This window comes from Frieseomelitta varia, unplaced genomic scaffold, assembly GCF_011392965.1.
Source record: "Frieseomelitta varia isolate USP_RPSP 00005682 unplaced genomic scaffold, Fvar_1.2 scaffold_203, whole genome shotgun sequence".
Lineage (NCBI taxonomy): Eukaryota > Metazoa > Arthropoda > Insecta > Hymenoptera > Apidae > Frieseomelitta > Frieseomelitta varia.
The window spans coordinates 754,605-780,410 of record NW_025109784.1 but is presented as its reverse complement, the minus strand read 5'-3'; the positions used below and the strand labels follow the sequence as shown (position 1 = coordinate 780,410).

At 27.3% G+C, this 25,806-nt stretch overlaps 6 protein-coding genes and 1 long non-coding RNA gene across 21 annotated transcripts in view; 2 read left to right on the top strand and 5 right to left on the bottom strand.

Annotated features, from left to right (window-relative positions):
- Window positions 1-597: 597 nt before the first annotated feature.
- On the bottom strand, window positions 598-10,624 carry LOC122526916 (sodium/hydrogen exchanger 7). 11 transcript variants are annotated; one of them, XR_006306243.1, is made up of 15 exons: window positions 10,381-10,624; window positions 9,096-9,322; window positions 8,933-9,010; window positions 8,792-8,868; window positions 8,333-8,542; window positions 8,010-8,260; window positions 7,723-7,925; window positions 7,376-7,641; window positions 7,262-7,313; window positions 5,944-6,000; window positions 4,620-4,823; window positions 4,439-4,525; window positions 1,597-1,702; window positions 1,219-1,477; window positions 598-844 (listed from the first exon to the last, which is right to left on the bottom strand). XR_006306243.1 is itself a non-coding variant. In XM_043650573.1 (14 exons), the coding sequence occupies exons 1-14, from the start codon at window positions 10,622-10,624 to the stop codon at window positions 755-757; spliced, it is 2,052 nt and encodes a 683-aa protein (XP_043506508.1). In that variant the 3' UTR covers window positions 598-754. The 11 variants fall into 11 exon arrangements, 8 of the variants coding, with proteins under 8 accessions (XP_043506508.1, XP_043506506.1, XP_043506507.1 ...); XR_006306244.1 differs by having other exon boundaries at window positions 1,697-1,702; XR_006306242.1 differs by having other exon boundaries at window positions 1,219-1,702.
- Window positions 10,625-10,866: 242 nt separating this feature from the next.
- Window positions 10,867-14,462, top strand: LOC122526922 (protein Mpv17). Its single transcript, XM_043650607.1, has 6 exons — window positions 10,867-11,241; window positions 11,344-11,459; window positions 11,616-11,837; window positions 11,920-12,051; window positions 13,724-13,797; window positions 13,926-14,462. The coding sequence occupies exons 1-4, from the start codon at window positions 11,151-11,153 to the stop codon at window positions 12,043-12,045; spliced, it is 555 nt and encodes a 184-aa protein (XP_043506542.1). The 5' UTR covers window positions 10,867-11,150; the 3' UTR covers window positions 12,046-12,051; window positions 13,724-13,797; window positions 13,926-14,462.
- On the bottom strand, window positions 12,310-16,609 carry LOC122526918 (glutamate--cysteine ligase catalytic subunit). Of its 4 annotated transcripts, none has more exons than XM_043650584.1 (10): window positions 16,217-16,609; window positions 15,814-16,112; window positions 15,077-15,186; window positions 14,715-14,900; window positions 14,464-14,636; window positions 14,156-14,370; window positions 13,677-14,045; window positions 13,235-13,585; window positions 12,977-13,158; window positions 12,310-12,899 (listed from the first exon to the last, which is right to left on the bottom strand). In XM_043650584.1, exons 2-10 carry the CDS (start codon window positions 15,961-15,963, stop codon window positions 12,731-12,733), a joined length of 1,905 nt encoding a protein of 634 aa, XP_043506519.1. In that variant the 5' UTR covers window positions 15,964-16,112; window positions 16,217-16,609; the 3' UTR covers window positions 12,310-12,730. The 4 variants fall into 4 exon arrangements, with proteins under 4 accessions (XP_043506519.1, XP_043506520.1, XP_043506517.1 ...); XM_043650585.1 differs by having other exon boundaries at window positions 16,225-16,609; XM_043650582.1 differs by lacking the exon at window positions 16,217-16,609 and having other exon boundaries at window positions 15,814-16,197.
- Window positions 16,610-17,208: 599 nt separating this feature from the next.
- Window positions 17,209-19,249, bottom strand: LOC122526911 (60S acidic ribosomal protein P0). The gene is made up of 5 exons (XM_043650562.1): window positions 19,185-19,249; window positions 18,613-18,696; window positions 18,122-18,532; window positions 17,695-18,039; window positions 17,209-17,453 (listed from the first exon to the last, which is right to left on the bottom strand). Exons 2-5 carry the CDS (start codon window positions 18,664-18,666, stop codon window positions 17,304-17,306), a joined length of 960 nt encoding a protein of 319 aa, XP_043506497.1. The 5' UTR covers window positions 18,667-18,696; window positions 19,185-19,249; the 3' UTR covers window positions 17,209-17,303.
- Window positions 19,250-19,633: 384 nt separating this feature from the next.
- On the bottom strand, window positions 19,634-21,729 carry LOC122526931 (serine palmitoyltransferase 1). Its single transcript, XM_043650616.1, has 2 exons — window positions 20,506-21,729; window positions 19,634-20,431 (listed from the first exon to the last, which is right to left on the bottom strand). Exons 1-2 carry the CDS (start codon window positions 21,401-21,403, stop codon window positions 19,920-19,922), a joined length of 1,410 nt encoding a protein of 469 aa, XP_043506551.1. The 5' UTR covers window positions 21,404-21,729; the 3' UTR covers window positions 19,634-19,919.
- A 381-nt stretch (window positions 21,730-22,110) lies between these two features.
- LOC122526930 (adenylyl cyclase-associated protein 1) overlaps window positions 22,111-25,806 on the top strand; it is a 19,246-nt gene continuing 15,550 nt past the window's right edge. Inside the window, exon 1 of one of the 2 annotated variants that reach the window (XM_043650614.1) lies at window positions 22,111-22,272. Coding sequence is in view for 1 of the 2 variants with exons in the window: in XM_043650613.1 (XP_043506548.1) it covers window positions 23,031-23,202 (172 nt within the window). In the remaining variant the exon portion in view is untranslated. Of the gene's footprint in view, window positions 22,273-22,870; window positions 23,203-25,806 lie in introns of those variants that run through there. The other variant, XM_043650613.1, reaches the window with a different exon arrangement.
- On the bottom strand, window positions 23,473-24,974 carry LOC122526932. The gene is made up of 2 exons (XR_006306250.1): window positions 24,822-24,974; window positions 23,473-24,234 (listed from the first exon to the last, which is right to left on the bottom strand). It is a non-coding gene; the product is annotated as an uncharacterized LOC122526932 (long non-coding RNA).

Below are 25,806 nucleotides of genomic sequence, written 5' to 3'. Positions count from 1 at the left end.
TCCTATTTAAAAATTAATTTTTAACAAGAATATTAAAAATTAATTAGATATTTATTTATTACTATTATACTTTTAGTTATATATTATTTCTCTATTTAATTTCACTTTACAAATTTAAAATCTTCGATAAAATATATTAATTGTATTATATTGTATTATAAATTATTATATTTGAATGCATGATGCAAATATCAGTTGGTGTTACATTACTATATTTAATTCAATAACGTTGCAAGATAAATTTTTCTGTGATAATATTACAAACCAGGACTTGCACTAAACTGTAAATCATATGCCATATGAAAACTACAAGTTATGTTTATTAATTTTCATATAACCAATTGATTGGTATTGCATACAACAAAACTTTGTTAAATTTAGTACAACCAATAAATGTAATATACATGTTGCTATAATATCTATAATTCATGTATACATGCGTATAAATTATTGAAGAAGTTTTATCTATGACAATTAAAAGACAGTATTATAAAGTGGAAATAATATAAATTACGTTTATTACAAATACATACATTTGTATTTACTTGACAACTTATACAATTTAATTTTATAATATTTAAATAAAAACAAGTAATAGAAACATCTTCCAAATTCTATTTATAATGGATAGTATTAGATATAATACTAATAGTTTACATAGATTTTTTAAGCTTTTCGAATAAATACATTTATCAGTTGCACATTTAATATTACACATAAAAAGATAAATTTATTTACCAATATCAATTAGTCTCTATAAATGTTTGCCGACCAAACCTGGCAAGGCGACGCGTGTGTGCAATGGTAGTGGTCCCGGACTAACTTCTCCCATCACAGTTCCCAGCTGCCCCACAAAGTATTAAATACATCAAGAACCCATCTTTAGATTCTTACACTTAATTCTTATTTAACATACCAAATAAAATTGTTATTAATTTTGCGTCAAAATTATTATTCATATGTAAAAGTTGTTCATAAAAATTATAACAAAATTAGTAGTAATTAACAGGATTAAGTCAATATTTAAAATAGAGTCTATTTTTATGCAAGTACCATAATTAGAATAAATAGATTATTAAATAAGGAGAAGGTTTATTGTTTATTAATGATGTCTTTTTATAATTTAGTATTATAGCAAATAATTTTTGTAAAATTTAACATGTCTAACATGTAATTTTTTACCTTCTCCTTATTATTTATTCTTTGTATAATACTTACATTTAATTTTTTGTTGTCAATGTCTTTTGTTATCCGAAATATTGGATAATACTTTCCAAAGAAAATAAATATCAGGAAAATATAATCAACATTTATAGAAACTATAGTACAACAATAATAGGTAATACTTGACACCAACATTGCATACGCACATACCTATGTCATACTTTCCTCACTAAATACTATCTGAGATGTTGATTACAATGTATCAGAAAGCATATACATATGTTTTGTATCATTTGAAGAAATTAAAATTTATCTGGTAACAAAATTAGAGAATGTTAAAAATTAAACATACTGAATTAGAATCTGTATGAAATAACATATTAATGTTAAATATTATATTTCTGGCATATTTGACAAGAAAGAAAATATTACTTAAATCAATTGCAGCCAAATGCCCCCAAAAATGTACACAACTCAATAAATCATATTAGATTTATTCTTATAAATGTGTTCTGTTTGGAGAGCTCCTTACATGTGTCTGTGGAGAAACCAAATATAAATAAGCAATATATGCTGTAATAAACTGAAAAAAGTAAAAATAAATATAAAAGGAAAAAATAATTTACACAGAACTGAAAATCTTCCTAGGAAGATAAAAACATAATTGCAGGACACTTATCATTATCAGAATATGTTACTTGCCGATTGCACATTAATATAATCTTCTCAAAAAATTTTGAACAAAATATTAATAATACTCTATCATAATTTATTAAAATCTCTTGTTAAATATAAAATATGTAAAATTTCAAAACACTTATACAATTTATCTTTTCTTGGCCACATCAATAAAATTAAGTACATGTGCACTAAATTATATGCAGTGCTATTTAAAACTTACATCAATATTTGTAAAAAAAAATATAGTGTGATTATATAGTGATAGATATTGGTAAACAATATAGGAAGCAGATGTAAAAGATTATCTTTCCTGCAGAAATTATTTGTTACTAATAGCATAAGTAGTGTGCAAGCGGCAACTTTTAGATAGCATTTCTGATATAAAAATTGATGCCTGAAAAATAATTTGGTTTCTCAGGCTACATGCAATTAATAACATTCATTAAGTGATAGATGTAAACCAGATCCTTTTCCAACATAGCTATGAATAAATAAAATATAGCCAATATAAAAAAAATAAATTGAAAAATTGATAGAATATAATATTTACCTCATAAATCTTGTAACAATATTAATGATTTAGTGTTACTGAAGTATAATGAGATTTAGAAAGATTTAAGAATTTGAGAATAATTAATTGAACACTTGAAAATTATGTTTAATGTTCAATTACAATATATTTAAAAACTTTAGTAACTCTATATGATCTTTTAATATAGGTCAAAGTTCTATCGCACTTTTTACTATAATTATTTTACTTATGTTAATACTTTCAAAAAAATCACAATATGTACATTTTCAAAATTTGTTGTTTGTGTGGTGTGTCTTTTGATTTTTATAAATTGCATTTACATTAAGATGCATTACATTTTGATGTCAAGAAAATAAAAGATGTAGCATAGACATTTTGTTGTGTGATATTATTTCGATCTAAAATTTTAGTACTTAAAAAAAAGCACATGTTAAACATAACAATTTTAAATAACATTTCATAATTAATAACATAAATAGAAAATATAAATATATGTGATGACTGATCTTTAAATAATAAATAAACAGTATCAGATTTTTTAAACAGAAAAATAATTCTTTTTAGATTTGCAGAAATTCAGAAATGTTAATTAGTAATGTAAAACTTATTTAACATCATTGCAAAAAATTAAAAGTATCATTAAAAATATCATGTCAATATGTATAAACCCTACCCTCAAGTATAATACAAAGTATTTAAAAATAATCTTCTCAAAACATTATATTCAATGGCTTCTGTCTCGTTACAATGTTCTTAATGGAATAAATCCTTCCATTCCAATGATTCTTAGGTCCTCATCATCATCATCATCATCATCATTTCTTTTTCTCTAAAAAAATTGGTAAGAGCGCGATCAAATGTAAACTAAAGAAGTTGCTCTAAATTGATGAAAAAAAAAAAATATATATATATATATACACACACATATGTATATATGTATATATATATATGTTATATATATGCTAATATATGCTATATATATAGCACAGGTTCTTCACACTTAAGTTACAGTAACAAAAATATTTTGCATATTTAGAAATATTATTTTAATAATAGACATTAAACATAATTTTCGAAGAAAAAAAATTATTCATAAAAAGAAGAAATGAAATGATTCCTTTGATATTTAATTTGATATGTGGATAAGGAAGTGTCAAATTATAGCATTACATACATTTTGATTTTGAATAAATTTTTTCAAATGAATTCATTAATTCTTCACGTGTGTCTTACAATTAATGACTAAAATAGTTGCATACATTTACTGCATCTGTAAAATACCTTTAGTAAGAAGGCTATATATAGATTCATGCCTATACAGTAGCATTTCAACTTCAATATATTTTATGACTGATTTTTTGTTATCGTAAAAATATTGTTAGTATTGTTAATAACCCACAAACCTAAATATATAACAGTGATACACAATATTTTCTTCTTATATTAATAAGATTTTAACAATTAAGTAATTAATATGTACACTTGTACATTTCATAAATGAATACATATTTAATACATATGTTATTTAATGATTCAGATGTGTATCATTGTATATCTACAGTAAAGAAAAATAAGTTTTTCATGCATATTCTATACATTTTATATGAAAGATTTTGGTACAAGCCATTATTTACTAAGTTAAAGATATAATTAATAAGTGAAATTTATACAATTGTTAATATTCACAGAAAACTTTAAACATTAAATAGGAACATATATTACAGGTAATACTAAAATATTACTTTCATATAAAATGGAAAGGTTATATTGTACAAGTGTTTTTATGTAAATGATATAACGAAGAGATAATTTGGAACAATATTTAAAATATGATTATACGAAAATTAGGCATAAATGATATAATCATTCATACCAATGTAAGAAATATTTTCACACATAATTTTTTATACAAAATTTGAATATTTTAATTCAAATCCAGTATTTCTACCTTCTGTGTAAATTAAGAATTACATAAGGTTCATCTGGATTAGAGGCATCTGTGCTGTTAGGCTGATAGCACGGATTAATAGTGTAATTGAGATTAGGTTGATGAAAACTCACCGGTTGAATACTAGTCCTTCGTCGCTCCAGTTCGCGATCTTCAAGACAAAAGTCTGAATCTGAATCTGCTTTTCTAACAGCTTCATCCTAAAAAAGAAGGAATTTGGAGTAAAATATCTACTTGTAACTATTTTATTAACAGCTTTCATAAAATAAAAATTTTTACAATCATATATTGTACCTGTGTCATTTGTTGTGTTGTTGTAAGGATCCTGGCTAGAGGTGTGCAACAAACTGGTAATGTTTCCAGCAATGTAGGCCTGGAGTGAGTTAAGAATGGTTTCATGTAGCGAGTATCAAAATCACCCCAGATTCTAGCAAGTAATGCTTTTTCATTAGGTTTTATGCCACTGCCTGGTAATGATCCATCCTGCATAGAATTATACTGTGAAATGTGAAGGATATTTTGATTATCCATCCTGTATGATTTTATTTCAAACGTAAGTAAAAACTTATATTTATTAAAAATATTTAAAAGATGATAATTTATATAATTTATTAAATAAGTTTTAAATAAATAACTTTAAATTAACTTTATATAATTATATAAATAATTGAATGGAGCACATATATGTTTTATATCAAAGTTTAATATTATTATTAGGTATTAAAAAACATGCTTAATTGTTCATCTTTATATTGGTATACATTGTTAATTATGTTTGCATATGTTTTGTTAATATAAATGGATATATATATATCTATATTTATATATATATATATTTTATACACTACCAATCATCAACATACAGAATGGATAACAAAAATGATACAAAAAGAAATATTTAAGCACATGCAATTAACAATCAAATTGATGTTTAATGAAAATAAAATTATAATTTTATATATAAAGCCAAACATTATAGCAATATTAGAATTAATTTTTCTTTTTTATACATATAAATAAATAGAAAATTAGGTAACTAAACTATAAAAGCTAATTTACAGGATATAAATCATAAGCATCTATAAATTTGTTAGTAAAATCATTTTCAAAATTTTAAATCCTAAATAAATTATTATGTGTAAATCTTTAAAATAAAATTATAATTTTTATACCACTTGAAACTAAATCCTATCTTTAAAAATAGTATATGTTAATAGATATTAAGATATTTATATTTTTATTAACTCAATATTTAAAGTATTTAAATAACAATATTTTGATATATATTTAATTAATAAAACAATTAGTGGTCATTGCAAATATTTTAATAAGATAATTTTTATTCAATCCCTTACTAAGTATTATAATTTGATTATTTTGTACATCTGTACTAATGACAGAAAGCAACTCATATGATATTACTTATAATGTACAAAACTAATAATTCATATGTTGCATAATTGTGTAAGGAAAGATTAAATATAAACTACAAAAGATTATAGGACCAAATTAATCTCAATGTAATAAACATAGGAATTTGTATATAATTTAAATGCATGAATTATTTGTGACCACATAAACAACATAACTCAATTTTTGAATTAATGTGAAAACATACCGGCGGACTTCGCTCCCTACGTATGTCCAGATCTCCAAAGCCACCTTCGCCACCAGACTATTAACATTAGTACGTTAAATTCTAATCTTTTTATGATAATTATTAAGCGAAATTACTTAGAATTAACCAAGCATTTTTACCAAATTTGTTATAATGTAATAACATGCTGGATTTTTTAAAAAGTTAAGTTCTAGTGCAAGCTATTTATGATTTTAGTAATTTTTGTGCAATAGTCTTGTCCAAGGTTACTTAAGTGGAATTAGAAAACAAACATTTGCAAATACGATCTTTTCGTACATTTTTTAAAAATAGAAACAAAAGTTTTTAGACTTTTTAATAATAGTATGTAATATTGAAAATGTACATCACAATTTTGAATATAACAATTGGGGCAAAAGATAGAAAATGTAGCAGTATAAGAACAATCTTGCAGCATTCATGCGCAAATATATTTGTATTTTAACTTTTCTAAAGAAACACTATATTGCTGAGCAATTTAAATTTAATGGTTTTATATATATTATGAATGAATAGTCCAAAAAGTTAACAATTAAAAAAACTTTTGTTTCTATTTACTTATATTAGATATTCTTTAATTAAAATTCGAATAAGTTAAAAATGTGCAAATAAACATGTGTTAAAATAAGTAAATTTTAATGAATAAATATCATTTTGAGAATCTTATCGTCTTTTAACATTTAAAATGCTTCAAATTTTGATTTTAAAAATTGACTTGATGAACCGACATATTCTTTAATTTATAAATAATACAGATTATTAATAAAATTGACTATTCACTAAAAATCTTCATATTTTCATAGAGAGATGCTTTCTGAATATTAAAAGTACTTAATTAAGATCTTAAGATCAATATCTAATAAAATCTAATCTTATTAAAATTTTGCTTTTGACAACTTTTGATGTATTTAACAAAAATTTATACCTTTTATTTGAATATGTATTAAATAATTAGATATCACTGCTTCATTATTTGTAATATATATACATAAACTTATTACTTACAAAAATAAAAATAACAAATCCAAGTTAACAAGCAACACAATTAAAAAAATAATTAAAAAAGTCTGAAAAGATTGCAAAATAATAAAAAATTACATTCTTTTAAAACAAATATTGGATAAGTTAAACTACATATTATTAATACATATTACTATATTCTTTATATCAAAAATATACAAAAAAATCTACCATATACTATGTATGTTAGTGCAAATTCCGTTTCATATTACTTATATTAATTTCTGTAAAATAAAAACTAGTAACTTTAAGTAATTAAAAATGAAAATATAATACTTACACTACGCATTCCATTGTGTGATAGTCCTTCTATTTCTTCATCTACTCCAACTCTGAAAGAAAATAATTTATTTGAATAAGTGAATTATAGAAAAAAAAAATCTTTTACACTCACGGTATATTAAACCAGCTTAAAAACTGAGTTGTTGCACCACCCTGGAAAATGACCGTCAGAATTACAATTAAACTCGTCGTTGTTAACATAGCCTGCCGAGCATCAGATACAGTATTTCTGATGGCTAGAGCAAAACTCATAGCTCCGCGTAACCCAGCAAAAAATAACATGTGCTGATAATTTAACGATATCTTTGGTTTTCGCGCTAAATTCAATATAAAGGATAATGGATATACATTGGCTGCGCGACCTAATAACGCACAGAGCTATAATAAAGTAGTTAAGGATTTAACAGTTAACCGAAGTTATACGTTCTAAAGTTGAAAATTATTATATAATAAGGATACAAATCCTGCAAAAATAAATCCTGGATCAAAATGGTGCTTCGGAAAAGTAAACATTGAAACACCAATATAGCTGAATATGAAGTTTTCAGCTAAAAAATTTAAAAGTTCAAACAATTGTTTTGTTCGTTGACGCGAATCCGGACTTAAATTATTATATGTGTAATGTGCTTGACAAATACCACAGAATAAAACAGCGACTACACCTATATGTAAATAATTATTTAAAATATTAACTATTTATCAAAAAAAAAAAAAGATGATGAATGTAAGTTTTTCATGAATATTACCTGTAAGATCAGATGCTTCAGCAATTAAAAATGTACTATAAGACATTAAAACAAACAATGCTGATTCCAAAAGGGGAAAATCTCGAACTCTAGTAAATTTAGTTAACAAAGCAGTGATACATCCCATAGTAGCACCAATAAATAAAGATAAACTAAATATTCCAACAAAATCACCAAATGCTTGGAAAAATGCTACAGTTTCAAATCCACCTGAACCTGATTGATAACGTTCTCCATAATTTTGTATAGAACTGCAACAAAATGTATAATTTATATATATATTTGATTGAAACTCTCTATTTTCAATGTTTTTATATACATACCCACTAAGTACAATTGCAACTGCATCATTTAATACACTTTCTCCAAATACTAAAGCATATAAATTTACATCTACATGTAAATCATTAAAAATAGAAATTATTGTCAGTGGATCCGTAGGAGATATTAATGCACCAAAATACAAAGTATCCAAAAATGTAAATGAAGCAGAAAGATGTGGTATTAACTGTACAAAGGCATACATCAAAGCTCTGAAAAGAAAACAAATAATGTACATGTCAGAGAACTGTGTAATTAGAAAAAAATTATTTTACAAAGAATTTTTGTTTTTATCTATAGTCTATAGGGGAAACAACAGATATATTCAATCTAAATGACCTATGGACACAAAATTATCACAAGAAACATTCCATACAAATCTCTAAATAAATTTGTTATTGTAACATAAAAGTTACTGCCTACTTATTAATCTTTGATATTCCTCATTAATGTGGACATACCCAATAACGAAAGCTGATATAGATGTTCCAATTAAAGCATACATAAGAATTGCTCCTAAGTTTCTAAAAAAGTATTTCTGAAATATGAAAAAATATGAAATTAATAGTATAATATAAAAGAATTAATCTATTGTTACTTACACGTTTTAAACTATATCCAGCATGGAAAATGATCGGTGGTAAAATAATATTAAAAAATATTTCTGGATCAAAGGTTGCCTGTTAAAATTATATATTTTTATATTAATTAGATTTTACTTCATTTAATTTGGAACTAAAAAAGCTTTTATTGTTACTTTGTTACCTTCAAATCTATCTCATTATCTTGCTTATAAATTTCTCCTCTAAATGAATAGGCAAATGTCTTATTTTTAATAACACCACCTCCTTTGTCTTCTGGAAAACGCAACCATAATGTATCTGGAGGAACTGATTGATTATATTTACTGCTGGCATCTGGCACAACGGGCATATGAAGAATGGTACTACTTGTTGTAAAGCCATAACGAATTATTGCTCCTATAATTAATCCTGAAGAAATACATACATTAACAATAATTTCCAATTTTTCGGGTCATTAAAAAAACTGATTTAATACTTGACAATAAATTTATGTTTTTATGAAATTTTCTTTTATGTAACTAGGATGTTTATTATATTTTAAATTTTTATAAAATAATTACGTTTTATATATAATTTAAACTTAAAATCAAGGATAATTGTTTTTTACAATATATTTTTCATATTGATAAAAATAATATAAGATAATGAATAAAATAATGATAAAATAAATATTTTAACAATGAAACATATTACTCATATCTTTTATCAAAGAATTGTTATTGTAAACAAAATCATGTATATAAAGTATCTTATTTCTATAATCATAAGATTAGTCATGCACTTTTAATTCACAGATATAATTGAATCAGAATTTAAAAGCACAAGAAAAACATTACATTATACACATACAGGGTGAATAGAAAAAAGTATTCACTTCTAGGATAGATAATACTCACCGGAACATGAAAAAAAGTCCTAAGAAATGTGGGTCCAAAAAATTAATAGTTTTAAAGTTATAAACGATTTTTTGTTTCAACTTGTGAAAAAGTTAAAACACATCCAGGAATCTTTGAAAGAGTACGTAATTCTTTAATACAAAAGTATCAAGCATGCATAGAAATGGTAGGAGGACACGTAGAAAACCTTCTGTAATTAGGAAAAGAAGAAATTAAAATGGTAAACCATTATATACATTATGATAGCTCTCAAACCGAGGGATTTCGTTTTTCGAAACAAAAAATTGTTTATAACTTTGAAACTATTAATTTTTCAACCCATGTTTATTAGGATTTTTTTTCGTATTTCGGTGTATTGTCTATTATAATTCCTAGAAATTACGAATCTTTTTCTTATTGACCTTGTATATAAAAAAAATATATATATAGATTTCAAATAATAAAGTATTTAATACATATTGCATACGTGTAATAATGCAATAACGAGAATTCCTTTACTTAAACTTAGAAGACGTGCGCGTTACATTTACATTTTTAATACGTGAACGTTAACAACAGCAGACGACTTACCATAAATGACAGCTAGCCCAGTTTCATGGAGGAACCTAAGTCGACGATGCTTAAAAGTCCATATTGTTAAAACAGTTAATATCAATAAAAATGTGTATAGTAAAAGGTTCAAACTATCGAGCCTGTGCAATAGCTGTGCCTTCGCGTCTAATTCAATATCTGTCGCGGCCCCATTACACGATTTTAACAAGAAAATACATAAAATTACGAGAAGGAGAATTCGTGTATCACCTCTCACTGCCATCTTTACTTTGCAACCGTTTCCTAATAGTACTGTCAGTTTAGCAGTATGACCAACTGTGCGATATGTCAAACTTTCGTTAAAGGAATACCAAATAAATTTTGATGAAATCTATATATTTATCTACAGGTATATTAAAATGTTTACTTTGAGTATGGTTTTATAATACAAAAACTGTATGATTAACAATTAACATAGAAGATGCAACATATATATAATATGTATGCACATATGTATGTATGTATGTATGTATTGCGTCGTATGATTTAATAGATTAAAATCTATTGCAAGTTTAACTACCCACGTGCTGCGCATTGCTAAGCGTGTTATTAAGCGTATATAGCTATTAAACGTCATATAACGTAATTGAACCGTATTAATCAAACGTATTTTGAATAAAATAATTCCATAATATGACGATCATATCATACAGTTGTAGTATGTACATATGTATATAGATTGAAAGTACACGATGTGTTATATGAAGTTAAAAAATAACCAATAACATTGCGATAATTATTATACGATAATGACACATTCTATAAGTATGCTGAATATTATCAAAATATACCGAAGATTATTAACGAAATATCCATTACTTACACAAGCGACACAAGCGGGTAAAAAACATGCGCAACATTTTTGAAATATCTGAAATTTTTTTATCTATTACATGTATATTTCTTATATACATAAAATTATTTATATCGTTAAACGAACAGGCACGTTAATGGCACTCGGAGATCAAATTGCACAAAATTTAATCGAACGAAGAAAAATTAAGGATTTAGATTTTGTAAGAACAGCTCAGTTTGGGTGCATAGGATTTTTTCTTACTGTAAGTAAATTTAATACAAACATACTGAAGAATTTAACATTAATTTATAACACGTGTGAAATTGGTTTGTCAAAGCTTGTCTATGTAATATAATTAATTGAAATAATCTGTTACATAAGTTTTTGTATGATATATCCCATTAAATTTATGTGACAGGGACCTGTTACACGAACTTGGTATGGAATATTAGATAAACATATCGGCTCAAAGGGAGGAATTGTGGTATTAAAGAAAGTGTCTTGCGATCAATTGCTTTTTGCACCTGTATTTCTAATAGTTTTACTATCAGCAATTGGTATTTTACAAGGAAATGATTTAGAACAATTAAAAAAGAAATTGTACAATGAATATCCAGATATTTTAAAGAATAATTACAAGGTGAAACAATAACACTAATGACACGTTTGAAAATATTAGAATATAAATTTTCATAAGAAACTTCATTTGAAAATTTTTTCAGCTGTGGCCTATGGTGCAACTATTCAATTTTTATTTTGTACCTTTACAATATCAAGTTTTAGTAGTACAGTCAGTAGCAGTACTATGGAATACTTATATTTCTTATAGGACAAGTTTAGGAAAATAAAAATAGGCATATAAAATAAATAAAAATTTATAAACATATATTTTTTTAAATACAAATGTTAATACTATTCAATTTTATGCTTTAAGTTATTTTGTTCAATAATAAAATTTAATTTTTGGGAAGAGCTACATAGTATTTATCATTAAATAAACAATATAGTATTGTAACATAAAACAACAATAGTATCATAGATAATGTAGATCCCAAAAATTTTTTGTTATAAGTTATCAAACGTTTTTACAATATTATAAAGTACATTTGACCTCAAAGGAAACTTTCTTATTTGTATATTTCCTAAAATTGATGTACATAGCACGCGTTTTATTGTAATTTAGTAGTTGTTATTTATATTTAACGGTATGAACATCATAATTTACATTGTATATTTATATTAAAATTGTTCCTCTTATAATCAAACTGCTATTGCAAAAATTTTTACAAATGCGCATATTTTTAATATGCCGGAGAACAATATTATTTTATGGAATGTTATTATTTTTAGAAAACATGTAATCATTGGGCACATGAATACATAAGATTCTAAATTTTAAATATGTACAAGATCTGAAGTATTAAAATAAACAAAAATTAAATCTAAATTAATTGTGATCTACTTAAGTCATTGTGTATCTATATTATATCTATATCTATTTAAGCATATTAAGTCATTGCCATTAACAATAATTCACATGGGGACCTTTTCTGCTTTTGCAACCGCTGCAGGTATAGTTTCATTAGTTTTGGATGATATACACGTTCCAAGTAATTCTGGACATGATATTTCATTAGATACAATCTTTTGTACTTTTTTTAGTAAGTCATAGTTGATACGTTGTGTTATTACAGAATCGTTTCTATATTAATGTAATGTAGAATTAAAAATATAATAAACATTTTCATATATGTGTATATATATATAAACGATACATACTTGTACTCTGAGTGTGAAACAACTTCCTTCCTTAACCATGCAGCAGTAGTTAATAATTCTCCAGAAGCTCTTTTTTGTATTAGTTTCATATATGCTTGTACAGTACAATGTGTATCCGCATCTACATCCATGCTAGCTAAGTACGAATTTACTAAGGGTATTAAACCCGGAAAGACGCCATCCTAGTACAAAATAATATATTATAGAACATATCTGAAATTTGTTAATCAATTTCATTCAAAAATAAAATATCAATACCTTTCCATTGATAATTTCATTAACAGTAAATTCTGTACACTCTGGTTGTCCATCATCTTGTTTTTTTACGTCTGATGTAATATCTCGACGAAACCAAAATTTTTCTGCTATAACTGCATTTCTTCTTTGTGCTCGAGCCATATTTTTATCAACTTTGCTAATTGGTATCAGAAGATTTAGTTTATAGCTTAAAATAACTCTTGTAAGAAGAACAATAAAGCAAACTATTGCAGCATTTTCAAAATCTGTTATTTGAACTTCACATGGACGAAATTCAACGCGCCATCCTATAGATGAATTTGGTGGTGGTGGTTTAAATCGCATGGTTTGCCAGTTAGTTGATTGTATGTTCTGAAATTTTATAATCATATATATTTATATTTTTATCATATAGACTTATATTTTATAGTTAAATTCAATTAATAATAATAACGTTAATTACTTCAAAGTGATCAGTATCCTCCAAATCATTCTGATGTATTTTTTCAGAAAATAAAGAAACAGTATCTCTAATAAATAAATGAGCTATATGTTGTGCAAGTAATTTATCAATTCCATTATCTGTAAGTTGTTTATATACTTCGTCATCATATGTTAATGGGACATCGTTGTATTTTTCTCCTTGTTCACTAAGATATGAATCAATAGAATCATATCTAGATTTACTAATTCTGAATTTGTTTTCATTTAAAGGCTTTAAGCCACGTTCCTCTTGCGTTCTGCAGTCTACAGAACAAGAAATCACGTTCCATCGACAATCAACGTCACTTATATATCCTCGGTAAAATGGACTAGCAGCAGTTAGAGCCAACTGTCGAATGTTAAATAAATGTTCTGTAACGTATGCGCGAAAGAATATGCTAACAACTCCATGCCTTCAGAACTTATAAAAATACAATTACATTTTTACATATTACTGACCATTATTGGACATAAAGGTGTTAACTGGTCATATAATGTCCTTGCTTCTTCTATGTTACAAGCTTGAAAAGTAAGTTGTAAACAACAACAACCCATTCCAAAACCCATAGCATCCATGTAAATGTGATCTTCTTTTGCTGCACAACTAGATTCATTTTTAATTAAAGGACCAAAATCCTCCTTAAAAGGATTTGGCACATTTTTATCTTTATAAACTGCAAAGAAATACTTTATGTTAAGATCTAACTGAATCTTTTTATTTATAAAAAAATATACATATGTAATTAATAAATGCAGTAAATACATACTAGGAATGTTTATAGCAACTTTTTCTCCCCGTCGTTGTCTTATATTTCTTGTCAATGTTTTAAATCGTGGATGTCCTGGATATATAGCTTCATCTGGGAAAAATAAACTTTTCGAAGACCCAGAGTTTGGAGTGGGGTGTGTAGGAGGATCTGTGAAATCATGCGCTCCTGTTCTGTAAGAGAATATTTAAATTAATAATATTCGTCACACATATTGAATGTAAAAAATTATGATAAAAGTACTAACATACCTAGGAAAATTAGTTAAAGACATTAAAACTTCATTGGGTTCCAGTAATTTTGAAGCTTCTTGTCTCCTGTACTTCATATTAGCTTCAACAACATTAAAATGAACTAATAAGCCACCATATGGTTTTCCTGGTGTTCCTTCTAACATATAAGCACCATATTCAGGTCTCCATAATGATTTAATATTGCTGTGAAACAAAGTATTTGAATGTATCATACTGTTTCATTAAAAATATAATTAAATTATTGCTAAAATATTAGTCATTGTATTGTTTCAATATAGTGGACTTCAAATATATTTCTTTGGTATGTGTAATTTGTATAAACATAAATTTAAAAAAAAAACAAAAAATAAGATACTTACTCTGGATCATTATATTCTTTTTCATTTAAAGTTTTTAATATTTCTGCAGCTCTTAAACTAAGTTTTGCAGTTTTTGCTTCATCATCAAATTTAACAAGCATATATTCAACCTATTTAGAACATTAATATCATTTATATATAAAAATAGCCAGTGATAAGAATAAGCTTAAGAAATATGTTAGTTTTGTAATACATAGTTGAGTGGCATATCAATAAAATGTTAGAGCAAAAAGTGTTGACTCATAGATTTGAACTGGAATGCAATAGAGAAAACTCAAGGTCATACCTTGCAATTGCTACAACTTCAATAACTACAACTGTGACATTTATTCATTATTTTCCCAATAATTGATTTTATAAGAATGTTATAAAAATTCGAACAAACAAAAATAATACACAAGTAACAATTAGATAATAGATTAAGATTGCAATACAATTTTTTCATTTAACTACAGTTTTATAATTGCATATGAAATGATTATAATTATCCCACTTTATTAAAAACTGAAAGTAATAATTTATCAGTAAAACTGAAATTTTTCTTCTTTGGAAGTTAACGTGTGTTCATAATAGGAAATATTACACAATTTCTTGTTTCTATTATTGAAACGTGAAATATGTGAAAAGAAGACAATGTACTTTCTAATTTTTTAACATGTATATTATTCCATGGCATTGCGATGTATGTCTGTCGATGAATGTCACATAATTTAGAAAAGTTAAAAAATAAATATTACCTCATCACCCCATTTGAGTATATCACCCTGGCGATCCCTGAGCCTTTTGTATAGGTTAATAAATTGAATAATCCCATGCTTTCGTACATGATCAGCGAGATTTTTCGTTTCTTCCCAGCTTAAAGGGCTTCCTTCGGACAATAATCCCATAATTGTGCAGGTTAATTAATATAGGCTTTTTTTCTATTTAAATTTGACACTCGAAACAAAATTTTGCGCAAAATTGAGTGAATCCGATTTCTTCCGACTTGTATCGAGATATAATCTTTAACTTCCACGTTCAAGAAAACGCAGAGGTTCTGCAATAAAATAAGATATACCACGCTGACGCTTTGAGAATTAACTACAGTCTTTTACGACTATCCCGTCACTTTAATGATATATAACTACAAGGTGATCATACCCTCCTACCACAACGTTGTGACCAGAAACACTTGGAGATATCAGTTTAAAATATTGTCAATTCATCTTTGTGTTGATAAAACTTAGGTAATCGTAGTGTAATGATTGTTTTCTTCATGCAACAATATATCATACATTTGACAGATCTAATATAACATTTCCCTGGTTAGTCTAGATGATTCACTTACATAATTAAAACAGATTAACCCTTGGAATACAGAACATGGAATCCGGTAGCCGGGTCAATTGTAGTTCGTATGTACTTACAAAGAATTTACTAATATACGCTCTATGTGGTCATACTTATAGATAGATTATAGTTCTGTATGTATCTTATGCCTTATGTTATATCACGTAACTTTTCTCTACAAACGCGGACCACACTAATGCGAAATAAAATAATATAACTGTTGATAAACGATACTCTAAGTAAATAAACTTGAAATGTTATTTATTACATAAGATTGCTTTTTTTATGTACGGCATAAATAAAAATAAACTTGAATCCAAATATAATTTGTTTGCATTTTTTATGCATCTTTTTCTTACGTTTTCAATGTTATACTTTTTTCCTTAATGTGCCGGTAAAACTGATGTTTTTACTGTATATAGCTTTGTTATCGCATCAAAACTTGCGAGCCTTAGTGACCTACCCATAGGAATGTCAGGGTTAAATATTAATTGCTTCTACATATATATATATAGATAAAAAATCCGATAAACAGACATTGATTATTTCTTTGTATATAAATTTATACAATTTTAACCGTTTTATTAATTTTAATCAAGTGTAAACGATATATAAATAAATATTAAGTAATTATTTTAGTAAAATATATTTTTTAAATTATCACGTACATCATGCTACTTTAACTGATTAATTTTTTAAATTTCTAATTATTTAGAGATCTAAATGATGCAATATTCATTTTTATTGTCGACATAAATGTGAAGATAAGCAAATAAAAGGATTGATTAAATTAATATACTATGTTTGTTATGAATCTTTCTTGAAGTTTTAATTTATTAAAATACATGATTAGTTATGTATAATAATACATACATATATATGTATGTACACCTGTATTTTAGTCAAATAAACCGAATCCCATATCTTCATCTTCTGATTCAGATTCTTGTTTCTTTTCTTCTTTCTTCTCTGCAGCTGGTGCTTCTGCAGCAGCAGCAGTAGCAGTTGGTGCAGAAACAGTAACAGCAGCGGCAAATTTACTTGGATCCTATAAAAAATATTAAACAATATCAAATAAGCTTTAATAATTATGTATATATATATATTAAAAACTAGAGTATGTTGTCAAATTGCTTTTAACGCATTTTTTAACAAGAATCATCAAGTGTGAATGAGTTACACTATTTTTGGCTCTGACACCAATTATACAAAATTCTTGGAAAAATCCTTCAATATTTATATAAGTTTTGTATCAATGAGCAATAAGGAAACACATGAATATAACATACTTTGATATATTCCTTAATTGTAGCTGCTTCTGCGAATTCAACATCCGTCACAGCAGCAATTGCCAACAGATTTTTGAATCCATTAGCAATACTATGAGGTGCACTAGCTATTGTAGGATAGCCAATAGCTAAACATACTGCAGCCAAATTTGCCACTCCAGCCATAAATTTTTCACGTAGATCTTCTGGTTTGATATCTAAAATTTCAGGTGCAAAAATAGTACCTGAATCATAGACTTGTTCAACAAGTAAACCATATGAAAATGGAGAGATGTTCAACATATTTAAAAGAGTGGCTTCAGATGCACCTACTTTATCCCCTGGTTTTAAAATATGTACATCATTCTAAAATATAATAGAATAAATATTAATCTTTTCCTCAGATGAAAAGATATTCATTTAAATTGTATTGTAATTATATGCTTACAATAATTTCAATAGTACCCTTAGAAATCTTGGTAGGAATGCTCAAAGCTTGGAAGAATGATGTTTTTTCAGGACCAAGACCAGTGTTTTGTGCAGGGATAATTACACTTAATGGTGCAATAGCACCTGCTCTAGCTGGTGCTCTGACTTTGTTTTCCAATAGTTTATCTCTTACTTCAATTAAGTCTCCACGTGTAAAAACAAAACCAACGTTTCCACGAATATGTGGAAGAAGTTTTTCAAGGGCAGCATTACGTTCAATATGACCGCGAATAGCTTTCCTCATCATAGTGTTTTTTCCCATTAATACAACAGCATTTCCACGAAGAGACATACGGATTTGTTGCATTTGTTTAGAGCCAACATTGTCAGCACCCACAATAAAACATTTTGGATAATCATCCAATAGTTGCTATATAAAGATATATAGAGTATAGAAATGACCTAAATATTTTAATTAAAATACCTCAATAAAATATCTCGAATACTTACAACAAGTTTTGTAAAATAATTGGACTTCCACGTTGCCTTGTCCTCCCTACCCATCTTGAAGTGTGTATAGGGAACGTTTAAGGACTAAAAATAAAAGAAACTTACTTAAATATATACTTTACTATTATTGTTGCAAGACATTTTTATAAAGATTCAAATCAGACGACACATTCGTGTAATGTATAATCTTATAATCCGTACACAGATGGGTTCTGCTATTTCTAGCTTCTGTGTAGTTCTCAGATTATCAGACGTTTTGTTTTATCATCATATTATTTTTTTTATTTCTTCATTTGTTTTATATATTTTATTAATTTCATAAATATTTATAAAAGATAAATATTATTTGTGTAAAAATTCAACATAATTAATCATATATTGTTAAAAAAAATTATGGTTATGTGACCACATGGCACGTACACATTTTAACTTAAATAATCATAAATATTTTATATTTTTTGCATTTTATTAGTGTGATACGAGGTAATTAGTACTATACACTGATTTCTATAAATAAAAAATAAATAAGCAGTTATTTTCTTACAAAAATAGCAAGAAACAATTTCTCTTACCTCGGCAAAGTTTACAGCTGCTGCATAGAAGGAGGAGGAAGTTCTCTGACGCAAACTATATCTTAACGGATACGTCTTCTTATTAAGCGCGAAAATTTAAAAAATTTGAAAAAAATGCCCAAAGAAACAAAATTATACAAAAATAATAAATTTAATGTTGTTTTCGAGATTTATATAAAAATAGTTAAAACTAGATAAAAATACATTAAAATTTGTTATACATATTGCATTAAAATTTATTACGTAGAGATACGAATAAAATTGAAAACTATTATTATTTAAACTTGAAACATAAGTTATTAGTTTAATTAAAATTTTTAAGTTTTAATTAAATATTTTAAATCTTAAGTATAACTATTGTCTTAATATTTTTATAAATTATATATTTCAATATATTTGTTGAATTATTATAGTATGAAACGATTAATAAAAAGATCATATTGTATTTCATATTTATTTATTTATTTAAAATTACAAATATAATCTCTACTTAATCCAAAATTGATTTTAAGTTAATCTTTATAATATATTTAATTAATCTTATAAAATGTTTATCACAATATGAAGATGGCACAATATTAAGTAAAACATGAAGTTTGTAGGAAAGAAAAATACTTTGCAATATAATCAATAAGAAATCTTTTTTTAATTGCATACTATATAACTAAATAACTATAGAGTGGAAAATAAAAATATATATTAATTTTAAAACATTGATTTGGAATTTATTTCACTCTAATTTATACTCATAAGGACTTCTTCAGCACATTTTTTCAATACATTCATTGCAAAATCGATATCACTTTTGTTGAGAAGTGTAGAAATACAAAGCCTAAGACTAGGCCTAGGCAAATTTTTCTCCGCTTCTAAATAGACAGGAGTTATAATTGCTAAATTGTTTTCAATACATCTATTAGAAATCTTAGAAAGCAATTGTTCTTCTGCAGCACGATCTTTTTTATTCTTTAAATATACATGTTTTACTGGGGATTCTGGGAAACTTGAACATTCCAGGCAATGAATGTTTTGAAGTCCCTGATTTATAGCTATGCAATTATCCCTTAATGATTTAAATATTTGCGGATTATTTTTCATAATGTCTAAAGAAGTAATAGCTGCAGTTGTTAAAAGAGGTGGTAAAGATGCAGAAAAGCAATATCCAAGCCCAGATAAGCGTTGGTGTTCAATAATAAATGATGTACCTACGCAGAAACCTCCAATAGATCCTATTGCCCAATCCAGAGAACCTGAACGTAATGCAAATACAATATAAATACCAAAGATTAAGATTCATTAATCATAATTCAATAACATTATTTACCCATAATCATATCAATTTCCTGTCTAGGAACACCAAAGTGTTCAGTGATGCCTTTCCCATGTTCACCAAGAGTTCCAAATGATATTGACTCATCAATAAATATTCTTAATTTATATTGTCTACAAAGTGCAACCAATTCTGGTAATGGACAGATATTTCCAGTATTCATATAAATACCTTCAATTATTAGGAAGCGTTTGATTTTAGCTGCTTTTTTAGGATTCTGTTCATCAATTTTTGCTTGTTTCATTAATAAATTCTGAAGATCATTTGCGTCATTATGTTTAAAATAAATAATATTAGTTTTAGATGCATCTAATCCTTTTTGTATAGCAAAATTTACTTGTTCATCGACAAATACAAGATCCCTGCGCTTGCAATAAGCTGCAATTGCAGAGGAAATTGTACTAAATCCATATGAATATACAACTGCTTCTTCTGTATCTGTGTAATTTGCTAAACGTTCTTCCAATTCAAGATGAACATCAACAGTACCATAAAATCCACGTGGCCCACAAGAGCCTACTCCGTATTTTCTTATTGCTGCTATTGCATTTTTTTCTATTTCATTATTTTCAGTTAATCCTAGATAATTGTGCGTGCCTAAATTCAAACAATCTTTTCCATCTACCACTATTTTTTTACCAGCTCTGGACGTTATACGTCTTGGATTTAAAGATATATGATTCATTTGCGGATTATTTATTAAAGGTTCAGGATTCCACTCAGCAAGTTTTTTTTCTACTTCATCTTCAGCTAGCATTCTGTCTTGGCTGTAATATTTTTTACTAATAAACCAAGTGAGCCACATTATTAAGAATGCTTCGAGCAATATATGATACTGAGGTATTATACTTAAAATATTCATTGGTTCAATAAATAGAAATTTTGTGGTCATATTTTTGGTTGTATGATATTTTTGTATACCCTGTTTTTATTTTCTGTATAACTTTTAACGCAACTCAATCACTTTAATAAATGATACTTTATATCACTTTTCATTAAAATATTTATGCAAAATGATTATAATAAAATGTAGACCTTAAATCCTTATCACTTTCATTAAATAATTACAAGAAAGAATAACATCAATAATTGAATTTTGAAAGTAAATTGGTATTGCAAAGTATTACGAAATCTTTAATTATAAATCTTTAATTTAATTTTTTTAATAATAAATATTGTTAATAAAATATTAGATAAAACTAATTATGACTGAATAGCAATAACTGCAGTTACTTCTTTCGAAGAACTAAGTAAAAACCAGGTGGCAGCACTGATATATGCGCACATACATACATGCCAATGCGGAATGTTATTTTAAAATAATTATTTGATGCACAAGTTTTAAAATTTACATCATAGGAAGCTTCATTTGCATTTTGTTACAATTTTAATTTCGATGAGTTAGAATGTACAGAAATAAATTTAAAATTACTTTGACAATGTGCCAAATCTATCGAACGTGTAACGTATAACGAAATTTCTGTTTCTTTGTCTTGTTAGTATATAGTTTCAAATTAATAATGCGGCATTAGAATAAATTTCCTTTGCAGATAATATTTGAACGTGGGCGCATGTGTGATTCCAAAGCTCGCGCAATAGTAAGAGTAGCACTTCCGGTATCCGGCAAACGCCCCAGTGTATGTAGTAATGTTGTCAGATTGAATTCTCGCTACTTGTGTATCGTGTTTGTTGTGTTGTTATCAAGTCAATTGTCAAAAGTATAGTATGCGTATTGCTGGATTTCACTGAGACTCTGTATTGGTAAGTAAATTTGCATTATTTTATTTATATTTACTCTGGAACATTTCACTGCCACTAGATATGTATTAACTGCGCTGAAAACATTTTACTATTTACGAGAGGCTCTGCAGTTTACGTTATTTGTACTTAAATTTAATTTACATATAAATGTAAATATATATGTGTACTTGAAAAACGTGATATATCATACGTCTAATGAGTCGAATTGGAATTATTTCTTCGATGAAAGAAACGAAAGTACGTCTGGTTTGGTTATGAACATGGTTAGACTTGTGTGTATATTTCCCCTGCTGTGTTTCGATTGTGAGTCATACTATGCTGCTGCACCTGACACTTTACACCTGGTAACGTATTTTAAAGCTACACAATTGGGAAGCTATAATCTTATTAAATGGTACGCTTTAATTCAATTGTTTCGCTTCCGCTGCAGAAATTGAGACGTGCAATTTAAAAATTGCCAATAATATTTGAAACTTGATGCCCAAATAAGGATTTATTTGTTGTATTTAAGGTATGAAATTATTCAATTTAATGCTAGATAGAAGTATATAAATTTATATAAAAAAATGTTTTTTATTATATTTATTTAAAGGTATTTTTCGGGTTTTTTTGATAATTATTAAAATATTCATTATTAAGATTTTGTACTATTAGGTTGGTTACACGATACGGTCCTGTGATTCTAACGCAAGATTAAAATTCCATCGTGAAAGCTGACGAACTGAGTCCGTTATCGTCATTCATTATTTAGTCATCGAATGCATGAGGTTTTTACGTTTTGTCTATTAATATCTCTCTCTTTTAAACAATCATTTGCGTGCTTATTGAAAACGATTTATTTCGAAATGCCCAATCTTGACGAAGTAGTAGAAGATAATTCCCGAATGGTTCCAGGCGCTTATAAAAAAGTTTTAAATATGTGGCAAAATCGTGAGTATAAGTTAAAATTCTTCCATAAATTCTATTCATTATACTTCTGTATATAATATTCAATATCTGATTTTATGAAAATTTAACAAATTATCAACGTTATATTGTTTTACATTATAATAATCAACATTAACTAATTATAATTTTGTAGCTTGTTGCAAGTAAATTGTATGTAGATGCAAAAGATGATTATAAAGCTGTTGTTACAATTATAATACAATCGAATACTGCAGAAATTTTAAGTATGTATTCATTTATAGAGAATAATGATTAATATTTTATCATTTATTCTTACATTGATTGTCACATAATATTCTCGCAAACCTGTGATGATTCACAATATATGATAGTCGAATTCACATTGAATATGAATCACGTAGAACATAATTTATAAAATAATATTTCAGCTTTTATCTAGATAAGATTTATCGCTATCAGCGCGAGTTATTTATAATAAAACAAAGTACGATAAACTACGTTCGTAGATGTGCCGGAAATATAATGTATGTGATTGTGAGTCATTCTCAATTATTTGCTTGGTCTATTTGATCATCCTTTCCGACTTATTCGTGAGAAACATTCTACGGGTTATTATATCTGGCACACGTATGCTTTTAATACATTTTTATGTTATTAGTAAAATTTTATACATGAATATTATGTTGTATCATACTTTCAAATCGAATTAGTAATCCGTTGCCTTTTTAGTTGCTGCGAAGTACAGTTACGGCTAAAGTTTGACTCTGGTCCTGTTAGAAATGAAATTGACTCTCGAAAGTCCTGCACTGCACGTGGCTCTTTATCTAAGGAACTTGTAACAATTTCGGGTCTCGTCCACCCTGCGGCAGCACCGCAGAGTGCCGGTCGAAACCTAAAGCAGTGGAGCATTGCGCCGGCTGCTTCCAAAGTAGACTGTTTTTCGAGAGGGTAGACACTCCACCCTTACAGATTTTGTGAATTAATTCGACATTTTCACTCGTAATGTGCAACTCGGGCTCATCTTTTGTTCAAGTGTCAATAACTCTGGAATATCTGGAAGTGATTTAGAGCAGTCATCACTTTTTAAATACCTGGGCGGTGTTCCGAAGGCTGAAGCAATTTTGTTTTTATTATTAATAAACGCATCTAATGTTAACTCGATGGGTTAAAAGAGTTGGTAATCTGAAAGACGTACTGCACAAATTTTTAAGTGAAGATTCGCCCTGTATCGGTGTATTAATGCCATAATCTCGTGCATACATTAATTTACGTCTTTAATTACATTCTATATAGCTCAATTTGTAACCGTGATTCATTGCAGATAAATGTATGCAAATTTCTTCGGGCGACCGAGCGTGCATTGAAAAGACATGTGCTTGTGACGATATACGTGTCTGTTCAACCTTTTACCGCTGCTTATCGGATTTTTCGAGTCTTTTTCATCCTCTTTCATTACGAAAAACACAAATACAGGTCACACTTAGAAGAATAACTACTGCCAGATAAATTATATATGTCCTTGTTCTAAAGGGAAATTTCTTTCTTTCTCGTATTTCTCGCGACCGGAAATCGCATCTAAAGGTACCATTTAGTCTTCCAAAATATTTGAAAATTTTACAATCGTCTTTTTACATATTTACATTAGATGGACGTGCAACGTCCATTTTTACATCTGTTACACTGATCTCGAAAACGTAAACCTGGGCGTTGTTGGGATCGATCATCGCGCCATCAAGGGAAATTCGCGGGGAAAATATACGCTATAGATCTCGTTCACGTACGAATCCTCAAGTGTTGTAATTTCGTTGCAAGTGTCTTTATATACTTCTTGCAAAAGCGTTACGAAAGTGTTCCTAGAAGCTGTTGTTTGCAAACGATAAAATGGAGATTTTTGAGTCGTTGAAACGTTAGATTAGGTTTGATAAAACTTAAATAAATATATTATCTTTGTTACATTGACGATATACGTTGATTGTTAATCAGACTATCTATTGCCTAGTAATTTCTGTAAAGAGAGGAAATAATGTGTTAATTATTGATCTTATTACGCATCTTCGTACTTAAAGATTTCGGTACTTAATTGCGTACGATATTGACGGATCTACATTCCGTAAACGCATAAACCGGCTGTGAAGATATGTAATTTATACCGGGTTATACACGCCTAACAATTTGTAGTGTATGATTCCCGTGGGAAATCCGGTTGAAACGACATATTCGGTTGCTTGGTTTGAAAGAGCCAGCAGAACTAAAATATTCAAGCACCAGTTTTATACTGTACGGCTGTGAGGGGTCAGCGTTGAACTTGAGCGCCTAAATATTGAAATATTCTTCTATTCGTTGTTATTATCTTCTGATCTGACTATTCCAATCGTTACATTTTAAGAACCGTTTACGCTGTTTTCTATCTATAACTGTTACATATTCTAATTGACACTAAAACTAAAATTAAAAAAAAAAGAGAGAGAGAGAAACACGAAATTCCGAATTAACAGTCAATATTTTACATTGTTACGAAGTTGCCCGAGCTTCTTGTATATTCTCTTGTATATTCTCTCGTTGACACGTACGAAACACGTATCGATCAATTTTATCGAGCCTTTCGAATCAGTTGGTTCCGAACTA

What these genes read in the sequence shown, in the direction of transcription:
- LOC122526916 (XM_043650571.1), bottom strand. Translation starts at nt 10,624, where the DNA reads ATGGCAGTGAGAGGTGATACACGAATTCTCCTTCTCGTAATTTTATGT. An exon ending in GTTGCAATTGTACTTAGTGG is followed by an intron (nt 8,261 to 8,332) that starts GTATGTATATAA and finishes ATTTTGTTGCAG; the next exon opens with TTCTATACAAAATTATGGAG. An exon ending in TTAAGCTGGTTTAATATACC is followed by an intron (nt 7,314 to 7,375) that starts GTGAGTGTAAAA and finishes ATTTTCTTTCAG; the next exon opens with AGTTGGAGTAGATGAAGAAA.
- LOC122526922 (XM_043650607.1), top strand. Translation starts at nt 11,151, where the DNA reads ATGACACATTCTATAAGTATGCTGAATATTATCAAAATATACCGAAGA. An exon ending in TACACAAGCGACACAAGCGG is followed by an intron (nt 11,242 to 11,343) that starts GTAAAAAACATG and finishes TTAAACGAACAG; the next exon opens with GCACGTTAATGGCACTCGGA. An exon ending in GCATAGGATTTTTTCTTACT is followed by an intron (nt 11,460 to 11,615) that starts GTAAGTAAATTT and finishes TTTATGTGACAG; the next exon opens with GGACCTGTTACACGAACTTG.
- LOC122526918 (XM_043650584.1), bottom strand. Translation starts at nt 15,963, where the DNA reads ATGGGATTATTGTCCGAAGGAAGCCCTTTAAGCTGGGAAGAAACGAAA. An exon ending in CACCTTTATGTCCAATAATG is followed by an intron (nt 14,046 to 14,155) that starts GTCAGTAATATG and finishes AACATTCGACAG; the next exon opens with TTGGCTCTAACTGCTGCTAG. An exon ending in ATGAAATTATCAATGGAAAG is followed by an intron (nt 13,159 to 13,234) that starts GTATTGATATTT and finishes ATTTTGTACTAG; the next exon opens with GATGGCGTCTTTCCGGGTTT.
- LOC122526911 (XM_043650562.1), bottom strand. Translation starts at nt 18,666, where the DNA reads ATGGGTAGGGAGGACAAGGCAACGTGGAAGTCCAATTATTTTACAAAA. An exon ending in ATTATTTTACAAAACTTGTT is followed by an intron (nt 18,533 to 18,612) that starts GTAAGTATTCGA and finishes ATCTTTATATAG; the next exon opens with CAACTATTGGATGATTATCC. An exon ending in AGGGTACTATTGAAATTATT is followed by an intron (nt 18,040 to 18,121) that starts GTAAGCATATAA and finishes ATTATATTTTAG; the next exon opens with AATGATGTACATATTTTAAA.
- LOC122526931 (XM_043650616.1), bottom strand. Translation starts at nt 21,403, where the DNA reads ATGACCACAAAATTTCTATTTATTGAACCAATGAATATTTTAAGTATA. An exon ending in GGAAATTGATATGATTATGG is followed by an intron (nt 20,432 to 20,505) that starts GTAAATAATGTT and finishes CATTACGTTCAG; the next exon opens with GTTCTCTGGATTGGGCAATA.